This window comes from Poecile atricapillus, chromosome Z (assembly GCF_030490865.1).
Source record: "Poecile atricapillus isolate bPoeAtr1 chromosome Z, bPoeAtr1.hap1, whole genome shotgun sequence".
NCBI lineage: Eukaryota > Metazoa > Chordata > Aves > Passeriformes > Paridae > Poecile > Poecile atricapillus.
The window spans coordinates 114654021-114671218 of NC_081289.1; the positions used below are offsets into that span (position 1 = coordinate 114654021).

The following is a 17198-nucleotide window of genomic DNA, read 5'->3' on the forward strand; positions in this document are numbered from 1 at the left end:
TAAAGTTGTGGGGTATTTTTCTTTTCCTTAAATGAGCAAGCAGGATTTGTTTGTACTGCAAAACTGTCATATTGAAGTTAACCAAAGAGGAAAAGTCTAGGCACAACAAAGAGATGTTTTTTTGTGAATTACTGTCCTGACTTCGCAAGTCTTTTGAGCTGGGGAGCACTGAAGGAAGCAGTTTTTTTCCTGTCTCTTTCTGCCCTTGTTCTTCAGTTAATGCTTGTTTTCTCATGTTGAAGAGCAGTCTTGTTGTTTGAAGATAATGCAGAGACAGAGAAGAAAAACAGAGATTGTGATGTTTTAAATATTTAAATAGTATTTTTGTTTCTTTATGAAATATTTTAAAGAAAATATTGTCAGACCATGCTAACATTCCTGTCCTGCTTCCCTTCTATTCCTTTTGTCTCTCAGTTGTTCATCTCCTCCTCCCCACCTCCTCCTGCCTCCTTTCCACTCAGAGTCCTGCTAGAACAAAATATCTGGTGGTGGGCTCAGATGGGAGGGCTGCATTTCTCAGTTTTGAGGTTTTTTTGTTTGGTGGTTTGTTTTGTTTGTTTGGGGCTTTTTGGTGGGGTTGTTTTTGTTTGGTTTGTTTAGTTGTTTGCTTGTTTGGGTTTTTTTCTGTTCTGTTTTTTGGTTTTGTTGTTTGGTTTTCAGTTGTGAGTTTGACCATAGTTTTTCCTTTACAATGTAGTGGTGGGTAGTAGCTGGGTGTCAGTGCGAGAGAAGATTTAGGGAAGAAGTAGAAACTGGCTTTTCATATTGCTTATCAACAGTGTTAACTCTGTATTTTGCACAACTAGAGATGTTTAGTTCATGTTTTTGAATCCCTTTTGGCAACAATAATATTTGCTTTTTTAAGTGAAGTGATCACAAGAAATGCTAATTTGGGATGATCTTCATCTGCTCTGAGGATGGAGTCATAAAGGCGCAGCCAGCAGAGTGGTCCTGGTGCCAGTTCCTGTTCCTGGGAGCTCAGGGCCTTTCCCTGCTATTGTTGCATGTTCTCTGGCTTGTGCTTCCTCACTTCCAGTGTGATTGCTGTTGCAGCTAGCCTTTTTGCTACTCGGGAATCTTACAATCAGTCTTGTGCTTCTTGGTGTGTCCAGGGCTGATGCTCAGTGGCTGGAGTGCAGAAATACTGAAAATTTCTTTTTGTCTAATGTTGAGGACATTGCTTTAAGTGTTGTTTTTTTGTTAAAAAAGTGTTTTGAGCTACTTCATGTAAACACTTAAAATTTGATTGTATTTAGTGTCTATCTGTGTGACTAAAACGTAAATTTTGTCATACTAAGTGGTATTTATGAATTTTTCTTTTTATCATATACAAGTTATGTCTGCATTGGAGATATTGATGCCATAAGTAGAAAGCCAATTAAGGAAAAATAGCATAAGAAAGCTTATAAAACAAAGCAGTAATGTTTCATTCTGTAATTAAACAATCATAGTGCTATAAAGCTACATTTTAATGGAATTATGGTGATTGTATTACTGCAAAGTAGTGCAATTCATAAATTATGAAAAATATTTCATTTTAAGATTTCCACTTGTGGTTTATTGCTCCCCCTGGAATGACCTATACTTCTGTGGTTAGCAAGAATATATAGCAATTATTCTCTACTTTTTCATGCTCATGCTATAAGCCTGGATTTTGGGGGTCACATGGAAGAGAGTGGTCATCATATTTCTGTTTATAATTTGTCTCAGAATTCTGAACTTCTGCCTTAAGTACTACTGTAAATGTCACTATAAATGTTGTTATAGCTTTTAAGGTGTAACCGTGTCTGTTTCAGAAGAGATGTGGAATGTGAGGTTTTTGCACACACATACACAAAACTTTACTCTGTTAACAGTTTAACATTTTTAAATTTTTTTTCTAGGAATTTCAGATATCAGATGATATTTTATGTGAGGTTTGCTTCATGTGCTAATCACATCCTCCATTAAACATGAGCTGTGTTTTGTTGCAGTTGGGTCTGGGTGTCTGTCCGACCCCCAGCTCTGCCAGCAACAATCCCAGATAGACATCCCGGGAAGGAGCCGCTGTCTGGGGAGTTCCAGGCAGTTTCCAGCCAGGGGTAACCCTTAGGACCTTGGCCTGAGGCTTCAAGTGATCAGCTGTTTTAGAAGTGATTTCTGATCTTGCCATGATCAGCTCAGATCAGCCCAGCCAGCTCCATTCATGGGTTACACCAGCTACACATAGACAAGAGACAGGAGACCATGTGGTGTTCCACAGTGTCCTTTATTGCAGGTTTCAGTGAAGGGGCCAGTGATGATTTGGGCAAAAGCCGGGGTTTTTATCGGGAAGGGAAGAATTGGAAAAGGGGCCAGTGGTCTGAGACCAGGATAAGATGCCCAGTAGTTAACAGGGAGATAACATGGGGTCCTGAATCAGGAAAGGGTCCACAGCTGAGTCACTGTGACTAAGTGGTTTTGTCTTATCTTGGGGCAGATCTCCAGGGAGGGAGCCTGTCAGAGGGCTGTGCTTCCTCCACGACTCCTCTCTCTGTATTTAGTAAAAAGGCATCTCCTATAGCTCTTTTGAAGCAACAGAGAAAGCGTGAGAACATAGCTAATACAATAATAATCACAGTAAAAATCCACAAAATTCCCTTAACTAAAGATGACACCCATCCTGTTAGTCCCCATTGACTGAAAAGGTAATTTTCATCTTTGGACAAGGATGGGGCTTCTGAAAGGGAATATAAGCAAAATTTGTTGTCTTTATTGGGGGGAGGCTTAAGGTTTTCTCCCTCATCCCTTTCCCCCATTCCTTCTCCCCTTTTTCTATTTACTAAAAACTGAGGACGGGGAAGGTAGGTAGGTTCTGGAGGGGTTCTGGCAAGGGTTGAGGGAGAGGTTCTGGCAAGGGTTGAGGGAAGGAGACATGAGGGTTTTTAGGGAAAGAGGGGTAACAATATATAAACTAGGGAGCAATTTGTGGCCAGATTGCATCTGGCCTATGGCTTGGCTGATGCAGCAGCACCTTGTTCAGTTCTCGGTTTTGTCTGCTGTCGTGTGGTGGGATGGTCTTCTGTCTGGTTTGTGGACGCTTGGCGACGTCTTCTTCTCCAGGCTGAATTGGTCTGGTTTTGTGGAGGTCTTGTGTTTGACTCAGGAGAATTCTGGTTAGTGTCCATGGGGGCACTGTTTGCAGTGCCTAGATACGGCTTTATGTTTTTTCCTGGGAACCATATTGAGCTCCGGGGGTAATCTTCCCCAGGTAATCAGTTGGAATGGCCAAGAAACATGACATGTCTCTGGTCCTTTACTGGTGGCTTCTCAGTGAGCTTAGCTTGGGCTGAATTTGAGAAGTGACAAAGGATTGGAGGGTCAGGCTCAGATGCTGTACAATTTAGGAAGTTAATGACATAGAGAGCCTTACAAAGTCCTTTGACAGGGGATGTAATTTATGCTTCTTTCCTTTATTGATGGAGGACTCTTTTGAGGGTTTGATGAGTCCTTTCTTTGATGGATTGTCCTGTGGGATTTGCAGGTATGCCTTTATTGTGTTCTATTCGCCACTCACTGAAGAACTCTTTTAGCCTATGAGAGGCATAGGCAGGTCCGTTGTCTGTTTTGATGTTTTTTAAGACTCCTGGAGTGGTAAATGCAAGAAGAAAATACTTGATAGTGTGAGTGGCATTCTACGTGAGCTGATGCAAATACTGCTCCAGAAAATGTGTCAACGGACACATGCACATGTTTAGACCTTCCAAAAGGTGGGAAGTGAGTCACATCAGTCTGCCTCAACTGACAGCTGTTCAGGCCTCAGGGACTGACCCCATAGATGGTATCTGGTAATTCTGGCAGTTTGGGCATGTTGCTATAATAGCTTTTGCCTGGTCTTTTGAGAGCTTGAACATTCTGATGAGGGCAGGTACATTTTGATGATAAAATGCATGTGACAACTTTGCCTGAGCAAAGATGTCAGGGACATTAGCAGTTTCTACTGGCATGGCCAATGCATCTGCCTTCTTGTTCCCTTCTGTGATGGCACCTGGTAAATCAGTGTGTAACCTCACGTGCATAATATGGTAAGGTTGTTTTCTGTGGGATATTAAACTAGTTAATTTGGAGATCAATTGGTGTAATTTTGGATTGGAAACGTCTTTGAGAAAAATGTGTTCTGCCCTCATAGCTATACCAGCAACACAAGCTGAATCTGTGACCAAATTAAAGGATTTGTCTTTGAATTTCTCAAAGGCTCTGACAACAGCTCCTAACTCAGCTGTATGTGGAGATCCTTGCACTGTTTGGACATCAGATTCCCACTTTCGAGTCTTGGGGTCCTTCCAGGTTATTACAGACCTGTGGGACAACCCTGAACCATCTGTAAAAATGGTTAGAGCTTTGAGAGGTGTCCTGCTTTGGACTAATTTTGGGGTCAGATTAAAGGCCACATTAAAAAGTTAGTGTTTTAGTATGTGGATGGAAATTTGTCCTGTGTAGCTATCCAGGGCAAACTGGAGTTTTTCATTGGTATGGAGCAAATGCTCTAGGTCTCCAGTGGGAGGTATATGCATGTGAACTCACACCCTGCAAGACAGCGGAGGCGAGTCCTATTTTTTTAATTAGATGTGCCATGATTTCTTGAAAGGTGGTAGTTGTTTTTGTAGGCTGGTAGTTTGTAAAGATCCTTTCAAGTATCAATAGAGGGTCTCTGAGTTGAGGGTCCCATTGGAAAATCAATCCATGAAAATGGGGGGCCTTTCCCAAAATGACAAACTGGAAAGGCAGGCTGGGCTTGAACCGATGAGCTTGGCATGAAGACAGAGATTCTTGGATTTTGGTGATGGTATCTCAGGCTTCTGGTGTGAGGGCACATGGAGAGTCCAGGTCTCCACTGCCACGGAGAAATGGAACAGGGGGATGAGGTCCTCTGATGTAATTCCAGTTAGGAGACAGATCCTGTTGGTGGACCAACATAAACTGTGCAAGTCTCTCAGGGTCTTTGGGTCATCTTGGATGGTGAACTTCTGGGGTACGATGGTTTTTTCATGAATTTGGAGTCCGAGATAAGTCCGTGGGCTAGTGTACTGCACTTTGTCCTCATGAATCTCAAATCCCACTTTCTCTATGGTTTCAATGGTCTTTTTAACTGCTTTGTCCACGTAAGTCTTTTCTGATGCACAGACCAGGATATCATCCATATAGTGGTGGATAACTGCATCTGGGAATAGCTTCTGGACAGGGGTCAGAATGTGAGCAACGTACCACTGGCATAGTTGGACTGTTCTTGAGGCCTTGAGGTAGATAAAGCCAATGATATCTTTTGAGTGGAGCCTCTCTGTTAAGAGAGGAGATGGAGAAGGCAAAGCAAGGGGCATTTTGGAGGTGCAGCAGAATGCTGAAGAAACAGTCTTTGATGTCTATGATGGCAAGAGTCCAGTCTTGAGGCAGCATCGATTGTCAGGGCAGGCCAGGCTGAAGGGGACCCATGTCCTCAATGATCTCATTGATCTTGCAAAGATCGTGTAAAAGTCTCCATCTGTCCTTTCCAGGCTTTTTCAGCACAAAGACTGGGGAGTTCCAGGGGCTGGTGGTCTTGATGATGTCACCTTTGGCAAGCTGCTCTTCAACTAGGTCTTGTAATATGTGCAATTTTACCTTTAAGAGGGGCCATTGCTCGATGCAGATGGGGTCCTCATGTTTCCAGGTCAGCCCAGGGGTAGATGGTAGCATGCAGTCCTCAGTGCCCCCAATCAGAAATTCCAGCTGGGAAGGAAGCCCCACACTGGGATAGAAGGTCCCATAGGGTGATGGCAGCCCTTACCACGAATGGCCAGATGGTTGCCAGCTTGCCTTCAGGTCCTTTGATGATGACATTCTGCTTGCTGCGCATAGACACTGTGACTCCACCAATCCCTGAAATCATGGCTGCCACAGGCTGCAGTTCTCAGTTTGCTGGCCACTCTGAGCAGGCAGTGATGGTCACGTCTGCTGCAGTGTCAAGCATCCCTGGTTGGTAGATTTCTCTCCCTTGCAGAATAAGCCACACTCGATGGTAGGCGTATTTGAGCCCACAGTCTGTGCCCACATTATTGTGGGGTTGAGTCATTCCATGCAGTTCAGTGGGAATAGAAAGGCTTGTGCAATCGGGATTCCCTGTGAAAGGTAAAAGGGCATGTCCATGCAGCATAGCTGGACAGAGATTTCTTGTCCAGGGTACACTGTTCATACTTCTGGAAAAACAAAAATTTCATTTGGACCATGGAAAGTGGTCCTATAATTAGGATGTCCCAGGGACCATCTTTTGGTCCATGCTTTCCTGTGGGAACATGGTAAACACGTTCATCTGTAAAGTCAATGAACAGTGCAGTTACTAGCTGGCACCCGGTTCCCATCGGTATATTTCCGTGTGTTGGATCCTCCTCATGTGGCTTGGGATCTCCTGGGATGATGTGCTGTGCTGCTTCCCACCTTCCTGGTCCTGGCTGTCTGATGTAAATCTCACAGTTGGGACAGAACGAGATGGCTTTTGATTTGTTGTCTGCGCATGGGGCCTTTCCATGCTGCACTGGAAGTTTCCTGAGTGCTGCTGGTATTGCTGTGGTCTCTGGGGCCTTTAGAAGCCAGTGCAGAGGTCTTGGGTGGGTGACCTCTCTGGGCAGTCCTTTATAAAGTGTCCGAATTCCCCACAATTGAAACAGCAAACACTATCTTTGGAAGTTACCACTGCAAATGCTCCAAAACCCCTTCAGCGATGCCTTTAGCACCCACCTGTAACTTCGCTCTCTCTTTGCCTTCTTTGGGCTGAATTCTTTGTGGATATAACTTTTCTCTAGTCTCTCAGCCTCCTTTGGGCTGAATTCCCCTGGGATCCTCCCTCGTGGGGAGTCCCACTTATCTCAGTCCTTATTATTTGAGGAAAACTCCCGGGCTCATTAGATTCTGGTTTCTCGTGTTTATTGAAGGATCCTTAAAAAACTTGGCAGGTCCATCCAGACTAGCTGCACAAGCTTAAATCGCCACAGCCTGCCTCATCTCGTACTAATGATACAAAATGGCCCTGAACCACGCGGTCTTTTCACCTTTATACCAATTTTTACTCTATTAACTTCAGACATGTGTATTGTTATTATATCTCAACATATAAGTTTTCTATATCTACTCACGTAATTAAAAGTGCAACTAATTCTAAACCAATCATATTTTGTGCTTCTAAAAACTGCAGAAGCATGGAGAAGAAGGAAGAAGGATTAAAAGCTACACCTTTTTTCCTCCATCTTTACTCCACGTGTGAAACCCTCTTAAAATCTATATTTTCACCTCAGTGTTAAAAGAAACATTTTTCTACTTTCTGTTTAATTTCTTACAAATTCTGGCTTGCTCAGGGATATTTGGAAGCCTTTCTGTCAATATTATATATGATTGATGTATTTATTAGAGAATTGTATAGACAGAGAAATGTCCCTGCATTTCTAGACTCCTACACCCACCTGGACAACTATGTTTTCAGTGGACAAATGGTGTGTACAGCTTTCCACCAGTAGGTTCTGTGTCCAAGGGTAAAGTCCTCAGAATAGTTTCACATTGTTCATTAGCATTCTTTATAGCTAGTTTACTCAGATGTTCCTCTTTATTCTCTATGTGGTTTTCCAAGGCATCCTTTAATCTATCCACAAATTTAATAAAACTCTCACCCACCCCTTGTTTGATATTAGGAAAATGTAGGGTGGGAGTAGAGTCGTCTGGAGTGAGGAACAATGATGTTTTTGCTGCAATATGTCTTGCAGTGTTTCCTCAGGTAAAGTGTTAGCTTGTTCCGAGGGTTTTTATAGGTAATTTTCTCCGGCTAGCTGTTCAACAGTAAAATTTGCATATTTGCATCTTTAGAATATTTGTTAGATAATGTTTTTAAATGTTTTTTCTAATGCCTTTCCCATAGCACATATTCATCAGGGGAAAGAAGGCATTGCACAATATTTTTTACATAGTGTGGTACTAAGATGTGTGCAGAGAAGATGGCCTCTAGGCAATTACTAAAAAGATGTGTTCCTCGTCCATGTTCTTTGGCTGTTTCGCGAAGGTCTCTAAGTTCTTTCTTAGTAATGGGCTGCCTCACCGTTCTGTTTGTTGCACCATTCCTACTTTTTGTAAGTTACTGGGAACGCAGGTATCTTTTGAGCTAACTGCCATTCACCTGCCTGAGTGGCTTGAACGCAGTTTATTGCCCAAGGGTCAGTTTCATCTGAATCAGTCAGTTGCGTTGCTGTCGCCGTCGTCCTGAGTAGAGAATGCAGGGCGTGCATCTGTGCGATGCCTCATTGAGTGCACCAAGGGCGCCTGGAGCGGGGCGTTGTGGGGAAGCTGCGGTGGGGCTGGCAGGACGCAGCCTGGCCACAGGGAAGCTGTGGTGGGGTGGCAGTCCCGGTGCTGCCAGCTGTGTGTGGCAGCTGCAGGTCTCAGCAGTGCCGGGTGCCGGGTTTTGCAGCGGTATAGCGGCAGAAGCTGTGGTTGTGGCGGCAGAAGCCGCAGCAGGAGGAAAAGCCGTGTGGGGGGCGGGTGGAAGGAACTGTGGGTGGGGAGAAAGCAGCGGGAGGGGCAGGGGGAGCCACAGGAGGGACAGGGGTAGCCACGGGCGGCGCGAGTGTCGGCGGCAGAGCCAGACGCATGCTGGGCGCCATACGCTCACCGAGCGGGGGTGGTGTCCCACTCCACTCCCACTGTGCAGCTGCCGGGAGTGGTGGGATGGCTGCCTGTGGGGGCCCCGGGAGAGGCGGGGAACAGCCAGGGCTGTACGGCAGCGTGGGCTAGGGGTAGAGACAGGATGTGGTGGGGTGTTGGGGAGCGGGATGCACAGCGGGGCTGGGGGGAGGGAGCACGGTAGAGGGCAATAGGAATAGGCAGAAGTGGGAGGGGAGGGTGCAAAGAATCAGTGCAGCGCATGGTGGGTTGTGCCAGGGGAGGGAGGTTGGCTAGGGTTAGAGCAGGTCCCACACTCCCTGCCTCAGCAAGCGGGGAAGGAGAGGAGGGGACGTCTCTGTGCGGAAGCAGGGCGGATCCCCTGCTCCCTGGTCCAGCAAGCGGGGTGGGCGTTGCCCCCAGGGAGAGTGCCTGGAGGGGGAGGCGGGGGGGGGCGGGGCAGAGGCTGGCCCTGGAGGGAGTGGGGAGACAGACTGGAGGGGGTCGAGGTGGAAAAACTGGTTTTGCAGGTTGTAGGTCAGCGTCAGGGTCATTTGCAATTGTATGGGGGAAGAGAAGATACATGAGAGCAATGGGGGTTGGAAGAAGAGGTTTAAAAGTGAGAAGGGTTTTTATTCTACAGTTTTAGTTATAATGTGAAATAAGGGTATAAAACCCTTAAGTGTAACTGAAAGATCTCCGTTAGCTTGACAGACATAGATTTTGATCCCTACACTGTCCCAGGAAGAGTTGAGACAGACAGACTGTCTGTTAGAGTTAACAAAATGCTTAGAAATCCAGTAAATAAATGCTTTTAGGTTCGTTTTAGAGATTTCCTTTAGAGAAAGAGAAACTGTTAGCAGATATGATTTGTAGAATTTGGGAGTATAGGTCTCTCTCAGTTGGGATCACTGAAACTTCTGTAGTTTTAACACCATACTGGTAGTCCAGGTCCCAGCCCAGCAGAAAAAAGAGGAAAAGAAACCCAAAAAGGCCCAGGGAAATAAAGTAGTGTGCAGAAAAAGGCTGGGTTAACTTACAGCTCTCAGCTGGTTGGGTCAAAATAAAACTGCTGAGTGGGCGCTCGGCTTTTATTCCAGTCCTTGGGGTTTCTTCTCCCAGGTGGTGACTGCAAAGGTGTTGGAACTGCCTCGTCGGATACTCTATGACAGAGAAGGTGTCTTCAGAGGGGTGAGGATCTGAACGGTGCTTCAGTTCTGAGGCTGTGCTCTGCGGGATGATGCTCTGTCCCAGGACCCGGGTGGTTTCAAGGTTACAACGTGCCAAGAGTTCAGGCACCACTCTGTTGAGACTGGGTCTAAGGGTCTGTCCAACCCTCAGCTCTGCCAGCAACAATCCCAGATAGACATCCCGGGAAGGAGCCGCTGTCTGGGGAGTTCCAGGCAGTTTCCAGCCAGGGGTAACCCTTAGGACCTTGGCCTGAGGCTTCAAGTGATCAGCTGTTTTAGAAGTGATTTCTGATCTTGCCATGATCAGCTCAGATCAGCCCAGCCAGCTCCATTCATGGGTTACACCAGCTACACATAGACAAGAGACAGGAGACCATGTGGTGTTCCACAGGAGTTCTTTAATGCAGGCTTCAGGGAAGGGGGAGCAATGACGATCTACTCCTGATCTGGGCAAAAGCCGGGGTTTTTATCGGGAAGGGAAGAATTGAAAAAGGGGCCAGTGGTCTGAGACCAGGATAAGATGACCAATAGTTAACAGGGAGATAACATGGGGGGCAGAAGCAGGAAGGGGTCCACAGCTTAGTCACCATGACTAGTGTTAAAAACGAGATTCACTTAATAAATTATAAAAAGTTTAATATAAACAAAAAGACAATTAGGAGACAAAGGAAATAAAGCAAAGGGTTAAAACGTCCGGGTGCCCTGGCGGGTTGCCAGGCACACACCTGGTATCTTGGGAACATCCTTTTTATCAGCTCCTCCTGTGAGGATTTGATGCATATTCAAACTTTTTTCAAGAAGTATTTAACATGTCCCCACCCTGGTTCCGCCTATTTAGAACATGCTCTGTTTGATTTTTATTTCTGGTGTTCAGCACTATTTTTGCTGGTCATCATTATTCTTGCTGATGAGCATTATTTTGAGTTTGGTTTCCTTTCTTCTGCAAATGGTCAGTGTTGATAACAGTCTGGGCCCCTCATCCTTCCTTTGAGGGCAGCTGGGCTTCATATCTTTTCCTGATAACAGCTTGGGCTCTATTGTTCTTCTCTTGATAACAGCTTGGGCCCCACTGTCTTTGCCCTCTGGGGTTTCCTTGCTTTTTTCCTAGGAGATTCCTTTAAGCTTAAAACTTGTTAGCAAGAAAAAAAAGTACATACATAGCTAAAAAGTATTTAACATATAATATTCATCTTAATACTTGCGAAAGCCAATATCACAATACAGATTTATAACACTAGGCAGTTTTGTCTTATCTTGGGGCAGATCTCCAGGGAGGGAGCCTGTCAGAGGCTTCCTCCACAGTGTTTAAAAGAGTGTGATGAAAATGAGATGTTGCTGTCAGGTGCTCTTGATGTGACTGTGTTCAGTCCCGTGTTGTAGCTGTGCTGTTGTACAGCTACAAAAAATTTTGAAATTTTGAGGAGAAGCTTTTAAAGTTCTAGTTAATCTAGTGTGAATTGGACGGTTATTTTTTCCTTTTCCTGCAATATATGTAGTATGCAATATTTATTTTCAGTGGTATTTTAACCATCATGCAAATAAATACAGTGTTTTCAGAAGAGTGGAATAGTTACTATGTTATGTGTATTAGAAGAACATTAATATGAACATGAAAAAATTCCATCTTTTGCTCTGAAAGGCAGAAGAAATGAGAGAGGTCATGCCCCAGCTCACAAAAATATGGAGAAAGGATGAAGCAAACAGAGAAAGTGATCACTATATTGCCAGTTTGAACAGGACTTGGTCAGTGAAAACACAATGTGAAAACATGAGAATGTGCAAATTCTCTACCAGGGAGAAAACCATAATTCCCTAAGGACATTGCCTTATCTTTTTTGAAGAAGTCCTTCAAACTTGAGTACAGAAAAGCATGGTGACACTGGGCAGATGTTCAGGGGGAAGTTAAAGCAGCCATTATAACTTCTCTGCTCGTAGAACATTGCAAACAGTGCAATGACCTGCCTAAAGCAGTCAATCCACTGTTCAGTAGTACTAGGAGAACACACTTAAGTCATAGTACAAGATTGAGTGGTACAAGAAGTATTTTGGGTTCAGATTAGGCATGTAATACTATCCATAAGGGAAATGTGTCATACTTTTATTTTTGATGTGTAGTTCCATTTTTTCTTTGGTGATTACGTATACAGAAAGTCTTTTATTGTTATTAGAGAAAAAAAGTATCATAATGCAAACATACTGTGAACAGTAATATATATTCTACTATAATAGTAGAGTAACATTCATGCTATTCTAAAATTGCCATAATTTTAATAACTGTAGCTTGACATCAATTTTTGTGCACAACTTTTCTAGTACAACTTGCTCCCTACACATTTGTGTGTAAAGAAGTGTTACATGAAAGTTACATGAAAGACTCTCTGCTTTTTATGCAGAGAGAGTTTCCACAAACTGGGATTGTCTCTGTGTTAGCAGTCTGAAACACTGTGTGATGACATGGAATAAATTTAATGCAATGGATTACAGTCAGTTTCTGTAATATAAAATTCTGTTTCTCTCCTTTTTTGCCTGTATGGCTCATTCTTTGTAAATGAAAAGGTGTTCTAGCTTTCTGTACATGGTTTCAAATTTTGCTTTTAGCATTATTATAGAATTTTCCTTCTTTTGTCTTTTTTTTTTTTTTGTCTTAGAAAATGACTACTCAAAGTGGGGAATTCACACACAGTTGGGTTTTGTAAGACTATCAGTAATACCAATGACTCTCCCCTTCTGCCACCCTGAAACATGCAATGTCCAGAAACTCCTACCACAGTAAAAGACCCCCAGGGCAGAATAATACAGTTAGAATGGTGGTAAATGAAATTGGAGGCATTTAATGTATTTTTCTTGAGGTGTAATCATACTCATTGATGTCATTACCATGCTCAGCTGCTGAGCCCGTCTCGCTTAGTTTGAAGTTACCACTCCAAAAGCTCCATCAAAGTAGTTTAGTGAGTTCTCAGTGATTGACATTGGGTAGAATTGGTAGGTTTTATTTGTACTATTCTGCTCTTTGTTTAGGCTAACTTTGCCTGGCTTTGCCAGAGCAGGTGATTAATTCTCTAGGGACTGCTTTGACCAAGAGTGCTCTGAGGATAGTAACCTTCAGCAGAAAGAGTAGCTCAGTGCTGTTTTCTGCAGTGAGCGCTGCAATTTAGAAAATGAGCTTGAATTTATGACTTACTAACATTTGTGACATTGTACCTGTATACTGTGGTCTTTTGGTGCTCATGAAACCTAGTTCAGGTATGCATCTCATATTCTCAGGCTGCTTTATATTGCTTGTAGAAATGTAAAAATATTTTTAGTATAACCAGTTAAGAATGGTTAATTGCAGTAATGTTAGATACTCCTAGGGTTAATGATTTCACCAATGACCATTTTTTGTGAGAAGAAGCAGAACAGGCTCTATAAGAAGATTTGAAGGTGGAGGAGAATAAGAAATAAAACACATAATTGAGTAAATTCAGTTTTAGAGTTTTTAAATGGACAGTATTATGAAGGTGGAAGTGAATTAGCCTGTTATATTACCTTAGGTAGGTAGCATGTCACAGACCTTACTAGTTTCAAATCCATTCATATAATGTAAGGGGGAGTCTTAAATTCTCAGAAGGGCAGAATTCGATTATGTCTCTGGGTGTTGTTCTATGAAATGAACTGTGAAATAAAGCTTGTCTTCCTTTGCCTTACCAGCTTGCCAACACAAATGTATGTGGTTAAAGCAAGTGCATATGTGCGCATTTTAGGTGTTGCAATTTGTTTGAAACATAACCCAAATGATTCCTCACAAGTACAGATAAAGAACATTATCAGTGTGATATAAAAATCACTGAGTTCCAGACATCCATATTTTCTTCTTTACAGTTTTTTTATGTCAGAACAGGCTTGGAAATGCTGTTGAGAACTCTTTTTTTCTAATGCTGCCTTGTGGTATTTTTTCTTTAACTTGAGGACCTCCCAGCCACATAAGTTGTTCAACAAATTATGTTTGTTTTATTGCATTTTTCTAAAACACTCAGATGAGATGGAATTGTATGATGGAGTTGTATTGTATAACTGGACTGTTGGAGGACTGATATGATAAACCTAATAGATGTAACATGCTTGAACAATTGAGACTGGTGCAGTAGACATTTTAGGATATATCTACTGTTTTGAAATTTTTATTGGTACTTGAAGTTTAAAATATGACTTTAAGGAAGGGGAGCCTTAGGTTTCTGTATTGTGATGCAGAATGTTAGAAAGTGTGCATTGTAAAAAAGGGAAAAGTGTTTGAAATTGCAATATAATAGTGTACAAGGCAAGTGGGAAGCAAATTTGTCTGGAGTAAAGCGGTACCAATTAACAGTCAGCAGGCAAGTGGGACAGAAGATAAATTAAGGTTTCTGCTTTACCTGAGCTTTATATCACCAGCAGCCATTCGTTAGATTGGTTGGCACAGATCTGCTTGAAAAGAGGTGATCTATTGTGGCTGTGCAAAACAGAGGATTTTCTTACTTTCTTTTCTGTTCTAAGAAAAGTGGATTGTAAAGTCTGGCTGTGTAAACGTATTCAGATCAGCCTAGTGGTTTTAGACTTGTTCAGTAATCTTGTATTTAATCCTAGCTCATGCAGATAGTCACATTGCTTGCTGTAGTACACAGTTATGCAGAAACCATAACCAGTGAAATTCTCTGTGTAGCTGTGAGATTTACTTATTTTTTCATCAATATGTGCATACTTTTCTTTTTATTGTAAAATAACTGATAACATTTTTTTTCGTTTTGGTTGGTTTTTTTTGTTTCTTTGCTTTTTGTATTTGTTTTTTTTTCCTTAATTACTGGTCCTGTAGAAAAAAATTGTTCTTTTTTACCTCTAACATAGTGATGGAATACTTCAAGATGTTGTGGTGATAGGAAAAGTGAATTTTAGAGAGAGTATGGAAAATAATTTTAGGTTGTTTTAATCAATTTATTTAGTGTTTTATACTTGTAGTTCACAATTTTACATTGGGTATAAATATTGAAGGTTAATTTTCATCTTAAAATGTGTGTTTAAAATTGCAAATTGGAATTTCAGATACTTATAATGATCAGCTGGCATATGATAATGTTCTTACCTAATGAGAAGTTTTCTGCTGTATCTATAAATCCATGTTCCTTCAATCTTTTACAGGTAAATATTACACCTTCCATACATTCCAGTGGTGAATTCCCTCAGCTTCTCCATCATGGTGTGAACATGGGGTCCTTGCCACTTAATGAGTCATATTTGTTGGCTCAGCAGAATGGTAGCCCAGCTGATGTGTTAGAGGCATCAATGAGATCCATTACTCCTCAGATTAATGGGAAATTTTCTAGTGATGACTTTGAGCAGCTGATCAGAAACATGTCCCAGGTAACCCTGTCATACAATAACCACAAAATATGCATTACTGATTATATGAAGACTAAGATATATTTATATTTAAAAGCAATTGAGTTGCTACACAAACTACAATTCCACTTACTGTATAAAAGAAAAGCAACCTTTCATTTTGAGAAACAATTAGTAAATGAGAAGGCAGTTGAAAAACTAGCCCTGACATAGTCACTCATTAGCTGCTGTTCCTTAGCTGGCCATTGTCCGTGTATTATAGATCAGTATGCTGTTATTTTTCCATGCTCATTGTGCCTAGCTACTGCTCTATGCATGAGGGAGATACTTTGTTAGAGCATGCTTTTGTATGCATAATTAATGAAAGCTAGTTCTACAACTTTCTTGGAAAAAAAATGGAATGACCTTGCTGTGCACTGTTCTGTAATTTTACTGCTTTCCTGTAGTAGGCAGAAATGGTGCATGAGTCCCTTCAGTGGCTGTACCTGGGAATGCCCAGGCATATATTCTAGAATATGATCTATTTAATCTGTAATAGAGCAGGGTAGGAGAAGTCTAATGGTATTCAGGAGAGCCTTTTTGCATAATCCAACTTTTTTTCCATCTTTCTGAAATTCACCCTTTTTCTGGATTTGCTTGAAAGTTGTCCTGTACCCTCTAAAATAGATATACATCCTACTTCAGTCACTACTAAACCAAAATTCCGTATATTTAACTTTTGTTCCCTGATTTCCTCTTCTTGGCTGTAATAATATTTATTTCTTAATATTTTCTGTATGATAGCAAGAAATTGGAAATGAGCAACTATGTTTCAGTTAGTAGCTTATATAGTCTTGTCCAGCTATAGTTGTCATTACAGATTAATTTTCAAGTTGTTTGCCAAATTTATTATTACTGCTTTTCAACATTTTTAACCTTTGTTCATTTTAAACCTTTTAACATTTGTACCCTTTTTTTTAACTTCTGCTGAACAGGGTCGTCTTGTTGAGACAATTGACCTTATCAAACCTCTAAGTGGTGGTCTGGGCTTCAGTGTTGTGGGACTCAAGAGTGAAAACAGGGGAGAACTAGGAATATTTGTGCAAGAAATCCAGGAGGGAAGTGTGGCACACAGGTAATATTACTACTGAATATTTTACTATACCAAGTGTTAATGTGACTCAGTAACACAGTTATGTTGCTGCTGTTATTTTTGTGGTACAAGGGCATGTTTCTCTCTTCATATTCTGAGTGTCATTGCAGATGTAAAATTGCTTGCCACAACTTACATAATGTTAGAACAGGTATGGTATGAACTGTTCTTAATTCATAGAAACTACAAATGACATTTCCCTTGGGTTTTTAAATAGGAAAAAAGACAAAGCTACTGTTCTGTGTCATGTCTTTTAAAACTGAAATATTTTGTCATTGTTGAATGCTCTGAAGAACCATTTGCTGAAAAAAAGTCATCTGTATCTAGCAGTCTTATTTATTAGGTAGAGTTCTATTGAGCAGCTGTGAAAACAAGATTTGAAGTCAGGCAAGTCTTGATCTAAAGTCAGGGATATTCACAGAAATACTCAGCTGGTATTACATAAGTTTAGCAATAATAATGGCTTGCTGAAAGTATGCTTTAGACTTATACTTGGATTCCACAGGTAATGTTGAGAAAAGTGCCTGAGGAAGCACACAAACTCAGTGGTAAATGGCTGCAGCAGTGTTTCGCTGCAGGCTGGTAAGGTGTGTCGCTACTCAGGACCCTGGCCCAAACTGCTTTGTGAAGTACTCCGTATGTTGTATGGAGAGACTGAGTTGCACTGGTGCTGTTTCACACTGTGTTTTAGGGAGCTATTTTTGGATTGTTTGTGATCTGAACACTCTAAGTCTAATAAGAACATGGGCAAAAGAGACAAGAACGTGGTATACAGAGTAAATTGTAGTTAACCACTTAGAAAATGTGGCATGATTTATATCTCTACAGCATTTTTTAATTTGCCTAATTTCCACTTCTATTTTCGTTTGGGTTTGGTTTGGTTTAGGTGA

The 17198-nt window shown here is 41.8% G+C and overlaps 1 protein-coding gene across 16 annotated transcripts in view; it reads left to right on the forward strand.

Annotated features, from left to right (window-relative positions):
• The window catches only part of MPDZ (multiple PDZ domain crumbs cell polarity complex component), a 103484-nt gene that overhangs the window by 11465 nt on the left and 74821 nt on the right, over positions 1 to 17198 (forward strand). For 14 of the 16 annotated variants that reach the window (XM_058826112.1, XM_058826111.1, XM_058826116.1 and 11 more), the window contains 2 exons: positions 14976 to 15197; positions 16151 to 16290. In XM_058826112.1, the coding sequence (XP_058682095.1) occupies positions 14976 to 15197; positions 16151 to 16290 (362 nt within the window). The remainder of the gene's footprint in view (positions 1 to 14975; positions 15198 to 16150; positions 16291 to 17198) is intronic. The other 2 variants (XM_058826121.1, XM_058826124.1) reach the window with 2 other exon arrangements.